At 48.2% G+C, this 6,000-nt stretch overlaps 1 protein-coding gene across 3 annotated transcripts in view; it reads left to right on the forward strand.

The window, feature by feature from the left end:
• The window catches only part of LOC146037211 (GATA-binding factor 1-B-like), a 44,502-nt gene extending 41,074 nt beyond the window's left edge, over positions 1-3,428 (forward strand). Inside the window, exons 6-7 of one of the 3 annotated variants that reach the window (XM_083161203.1) lie at positions 612-737; positions 2,649-3,428. In XM_083161203.1, coding sequence (XP_083017329.1) covers positions 612-737; positions 2,649-2,957 — 435 coding nt within the window. In that variant the 3' untranslated portion in view covers positions 2,958-3,428. The remainder of the gene's footprint in view (positions 1-611; positions 738-2,648) is intronic. The other 2 variants (XM_083161204.1, XM_083161205.1) reach the window with 2 other exon arrangements.
• The last annotated feature ends 2,572 nt before the right edge of the window (positions 3,429-6,000 follow it).

Below are 6,000 nucleotides of genomic sequence, written 5' to 3' on the forward strand. Positions count from 1 at the left end.
ACGCGTATTGTCAACACAGTAAATGCTAAAAAACCTGTAGGCAGTCGGATCTGCATACCACGCACGTATTTTTTTTAGTTAATTTTCCCCTAACATGTTTTATTTGAGTTTATATACCAAATGCGAGCGACGTTGGCATTTTTAGCAGATATTTTGCACATCTCTGACAGAGATATTGGCACTCAAAGGGTTAATATCCACGTTCTGCATTACAGCAATGCGCAGCGAATAATCCTGCCTGCAAGAACTCCGATACATCTCTGCCACAATCATCTCATTTAGGGGGAGAGTTATCAAACCTTCAAAACAGCAAAAGTATAGGCGTTGCCCATAGCAACCAACCAACCAATCAGATACAATACACTGTAGTAGAGAAATAAGAGACAGAATCTGATTGGCTTCTGTGCCCACCTGCTTGAACTTTTTTTGGTATTAAAAAGTAAAAAAAAAAAAAATTAAAATAATCCCCCAGAAAATCATGTGGACCTTTTCATGCATCCACCCTCGCCATGTTCCCCTTTCATTCCTTGTGTCTGCCTTTTGACCATCTTGACCATATGGTGCTGACTTATCACCATGAAGTCACTTTTCCTCCCAACTGTACTTCGCAGATTGTCAGCAAGAGAGCCGGGACTCAGTGCAGTAACTGCCACACCAGTACCACCACCCTCTGGAGACGCAATGTGAATGGGGATCCCGTGTGCAACGCCTGCGGGCTGTACTACAAGCTGCACAATGTAAGTAACTGGGGGCTGCTTGGCCCCTGTGCTAGGGTGACCAACTCATCCCTTTAATCCGGGACACATATTAATTACACAGGTTCTGTGGCAGTTTAAAACCAGGTGAAATGGAGTCTTGAGGTGTGGCAGTTTAAAACCAGGTGAAAGCCAGCCACAGAACCTGTGTAATTAATATGTGGATTAAAAGGGATGAGTTGGTCACCCTACCCTGTGCCCTTCTCACAACTAGATATGTGCACCACCAATTTAACATAATTATGTTAAAAAAAAAAAAAAAGTGATAAATAAAATAAAATAAATTTGCAATACCAAATATGTTTACAGCTCTTTACATATTTGGTATTGTAAATTTATTTTATGGTACTTGTTTCCTAGAACGGCCACAGCGATTTAGATTGCGGGCATCGCGAGTAAAAAAAAATTGCGTCGGTTGCATCGCATGCGGCTAAAACACATGTGATGCGACCGACGCGATGCCCGCGATTTTACATAGGGAATAATGTTAAATGGATAATTGAACTCAATTTACATAGGGAACAATGTTAAAGGCACCCTGAAGTGTGAAATGCCCCCCCCCCCCCCGATTGTTAAGGCCACCCCACGATCAACGTGAACCCGAAGCGTGTCGAGCGCAGCGAGCCCGCGAGGGGCGGCGGTTCGCGTCCTCTGACCTTGTCATACCCCCACTATCCACGTCGGCGTGGAGTTGAGAATAGAAAGTGTGGCGAGCGGACGCGGATACCTTCACAGGTATCCGCGTCCCCTTCGCGGGCTTCACAGGTATCCGCGTGCGCTCGCCACGCTTCGGGCTTGGTGGCTCGCTGCGCTCGCCACACTTTCTATTCTCAACTCCACGCCGACGTGGATAGTGGGGGTATGAAAAGGTCGGAGGATGCGTACCGCCGCCGCTCGCCACGCTTCGGGTTCACGTTGATCGTGGGGTGGCGTTAACAATTGGGGGGGCCATTTCACACTTCAGGGTGCCTTTAACATTGTTCCCTATGTAAATTGGGTTCAATTGCCCATTTAACATTGTTCCCTATTTAAATTGAGTTCAATTATTCATTTAACATATAAAATCGCGGGCATCACGGTCAATATACATTTAACATTATTCTCTATGTAAAATCGCGGGCATCGCGGTCATCGCGCATGCCATTATAAATTACCCGCGATGCCCGCGATTGTGGCCGTTCTAGGAAACAAGTACCTATTTTATTTATTTTATTCATCACATTTTTTATTACTTTCATCCTTGTTTTTAGCCCTTTATTTTTTAACATAATAACTACATATATAAAGGTACAAAGCTGCTGACATAGTATCATTGGCGCAGAATTAAATTCTACATTCTCAGTAACTTCAGCATACAGGTTTAGTACCCCTTATCCGAAATGCTCGGGACAACAAGCATTTTGGATAAGGGATTTTTCCGGTTTTTGGAATTTTTTTTTTTTAACTTACACACCTGGTCCCATGATGGTGCACCGATGGTCCCCCGGCGTCCACGGTGTCGACCAGCATCCACCGCGGCCTTCAGGATCCTCTTCAGTGGTCCCAGGGGTGCATTGCGCGAGTTTGCAGGCGCTCTGGAGACGTTGCACTGTCTGGGACCGGAGATGCCGCTGAAGAGGATCCTGAAGACCCGCCGTGGACGCCTGGGGGCGTGGTAAGTATGAAAAAAGGGGGTGGGGGTGGCAAAACCCAAAATATTCTGAAAAACCACAGAATATTTCGGTTTCTGGATAACCTGTAATTGTTTTTTTTTTTTTTTTTTTTTAAGATCAATAAGTTTTTATTGAAAGAATATATATATATATATATATATATATATATATAATGTCATTCATATAGGTTTGTTATGCATAATTGTCCCTGTAATTGACGTTTGGAATTATCCTGCCTCAGGTGAACCGCCCCTTGGCGATGAAAAAGGACGGGATCCAGACGCGCAACCGCAAAGTGAGCAGCAAGTCCAAGAAGAAGAAGCAGCAGCAGACTGACGACTGTACCCTGGATCCCCTCAGGATCAACCCAGAGGACCAAGCCATGTATTCATTTGGATCCATTTTTATGCCCAGCCAAATACCCATGGGGCACCTGATGCCCTGCACGCCGCAGCACCACCTGATTGCAGCTTCCAGGATGCCTCACTCGCCCCCACACCTGAGTTACCGGCCGCACATGGTCCCGGGGGTGGCACAGGCTCTCAGCTAAAAAGGGCATTTGTATAACTGGTCTCCAGAGACAGTGCCCCATTGCTTCTCCTGCTGGACTGACACCCCTATATCTGTGACCAGGGAACCCTCAGATAAGGGGGAGGGCAGTTCCTTAGCCAACGCCGCTTCCAGTCATCTCCGCCATCTGTGGTGCCACCGCCTCTCAAGGAATATCGACAGCACCCCCATAACATACTCCATTTTCCTGGAGCCCACTGGATACACCGCCATTATTAGACTATTTCAGCCTCACGAGAGCCGCTCATATATATATATATATATATATATATATATATATATATATATATATACATATATATATAAAATCTGTTTTATGTACATTATTTTTGAACAATATTTTATAAAAGTGTTCAATAAAAATGTGTGCATCTTATTAGTGAGATAGAAGCGAGTGGTGACTCCCTGTTCTGGGGGCTCGTTATTTCATAAGGCCGCCAATGTGCCAGTAAGATCCTTCGTACGATCAGAGGATACAGCGGCGTAAGTTCACACCGGACACCTGGAGGTGAAATAGAAGGTGCGTCTGCTCCAGCCAGTGTCCTCTGATTGCACATGTGCTGATGTCCCAGCGACTCGCCAGTGGCACATCTGGGAGAATAGATCGCTGGGCTGCGAATGTTCAGAGCCCAGTGAGCAGGTAAACGCCAGCCCGTCACGGTCCAGCCCCCCCCCCCCCCCCCCGTGCAGGGCTGCGAATACATTCGCTGACACAGGGGGAAAACCATTCGCAATCAGTCACCATCGGATGGTTTTCGAGCTAGGAGTTACTCAGGGCTGCGATGGCTGAAATAAGATGTTAGTTCACTGAGTTCAACCTATCTGACAACTGGGAAATTTCTGGAAGCAGCCCTAATGGGCGTGGCCATGTGTCACTTGGGGGTGTGGTCACATGAAACTAGGGCAGTGGCTACATGACAATAGAGGGGTGGCCACACACCGTAATGCCCATTACACATTATGCCACACATTTTCATGCCCCCTACATATCATGTCACACACCATCATGCCCATTACATATTATGCTATGCAACATAATGCCCATTAGATATTATGCCACGCAACGTAATTCCACTTATGCATAATGCCCCCACCAGTACCTCTTAAACATAATGCAAGTGGCAGGCAGGCTGTGCAGTCAGTCACCAGCTGGCAAAGCCTGTATGGTGTTCCGCCGTGTCCTGCCATCAGGGCTGGCAACAAAGATCTTGGGGCACTGTACTGTGAAATCTCTGGGGCCCCTCTCAATATACAAATATTATATGATATGTGTTTTTTTTGCTAGTCACTGTAGGTGAGGAAGAGACCTGAGGGAGAGATGAAGGACAGAGAGAGCAGGGGCAGAGAGAGAGAGAGAGAGAGTGAGAGAGATAAAGTGACAAGGGAAAGGGAGAGAGAGACAGACAGACCAGGTAGATAGAGACCAGGGAAAGAGCGACAGACAGACCAGGGAAAAAGAGAGACCAGGAAAAGAGAGAGGCAGACCGGGGAAAGAGAGACCAAGGAAAAAGAGAGAGAGGGACCAAGGAGAGGGAGACCAAGGAAAGAGAGAGAGAGACCAAGGAAGGAAAGAGAGACCAAGTAAAGAGAGAGACAGACCAGGGAGAGAGAGAGACAGGCAGACCCCAGAGAGACAAACCAGGGAAAGCGAGGGAGAGACATACCAGGGAAAGAGAGAGACAGGCCAGGGATAGAGACATTGAGAGAGAGTGAAAGACAGGCCAGGGGCACAGAGGTGTTTTGACACCTCACTGACACAGCTCCAGGGAAAATATTATTTTCTGTCCCTCTGGCTGCTACTGCTGGGGATGGCACAGCTCCTCCTGCTGAACTTACTGAAGCCATGCTGTCTGCTTTCCCTGCTCTGAAACTGAAACTAACCTCAGAGAGAAGCTGATTGGTCCAACGTCGTGCTTGCTGATCTCTCAGTGCTGGACTGGTGCTGGATCTCTGCACATCCTGCCAGTGGTGCTGCTAAGTGCTGACACACCACAGTTTCTCCTCAGCTCAGGCTCAGCCCTCCGCTGTCTTCAGGCCACTCACGCTGCCCTCTGGTGCTGCTCCTCTCTCCATGCTGCTCTTCGGCGCCAGGAACTGGAAGAGACAGCCAGGTAAACAAGAAATACAGTACAAGCGCAGGGTAATGACATTGTAACATTGCGGAGAGCGGGCAGACAAACAAGGTAGCGGATTTATCTCACACAGGGTGGGCCGGCTGCGGACATGGCGTTAATTAGACTTTTAAAAAAAATAAACAAAATGACAGTGGGCTGGAGGGTGGAGAGGACTCACCAGCATACACACACACACACACACCACAAAGCTCCATGGGAGGAGCTGTGTGCAGCCACACATGCGCAGCAGCCCTTCCGTGGTCATTTTGACTATTGTCAAAACGGCCCAGCCGAATGTGTGGCCATTTTTTATTTGGGCAAGCGCTGCAATCCCCAGTCAGGGTGGAGAGCGGCCGGCCCAGTTCTGTGTCTTATGGGCCAGCCGACCTGAAAATGGCCCGGTTTCCCGCCAAGGCCACTCCGCCCCTGACTGTATAATGCATCAATTTTGAAAAACAGTCAGCTATCTGTTATTAATGATAGTTCCCAGTTTTAAGGAGATCTTCATGGCAGCTCCCAAGTAAAAGCCCAGATTACACAAATCATACAAAAGGATGGTGTATAATCTTCAGGGGCTCACCTAAAAAATTCTGGTAGTTAGGATGCCTACAATTGGAATCCTAAAATCGAAATCCTGGAGCAGAGAATGCCAACAGCTTCTTGGCATTTTATCCCTAACCCTCCCTGCTGGCGACAGGTCACTTACGGCAAGGGGAGCTGGCGATAGGTCACGGCCGCGCCGGGGAAGCTGGTGGTGAGTCACAGCAGGCATCCGCGCCGTTCAGCCTCAGGGAGGCCAGCGCGCGAACACTGCCACTGCTGCGCTGCCTGCCGGGGAGGGAAGAAGACGGAGTCGTGAGCCATCACTCACGAGCTCCGCTAATGACCATGGGAGGAGCTGTGCGCAGC

This window comes from Crinia signifera, chromosome 9, assembly GCF_055691185.1.
Source record: "Crinia signifera chromosome 9, ASM5569118v1, whole genome shotgun sequence".
Lineage (NCBI taxonomy): Eukaryota > Metazoa > Chordata > Amphibia > Anura > Myobatrachidae > Crinia > Crinia signifera.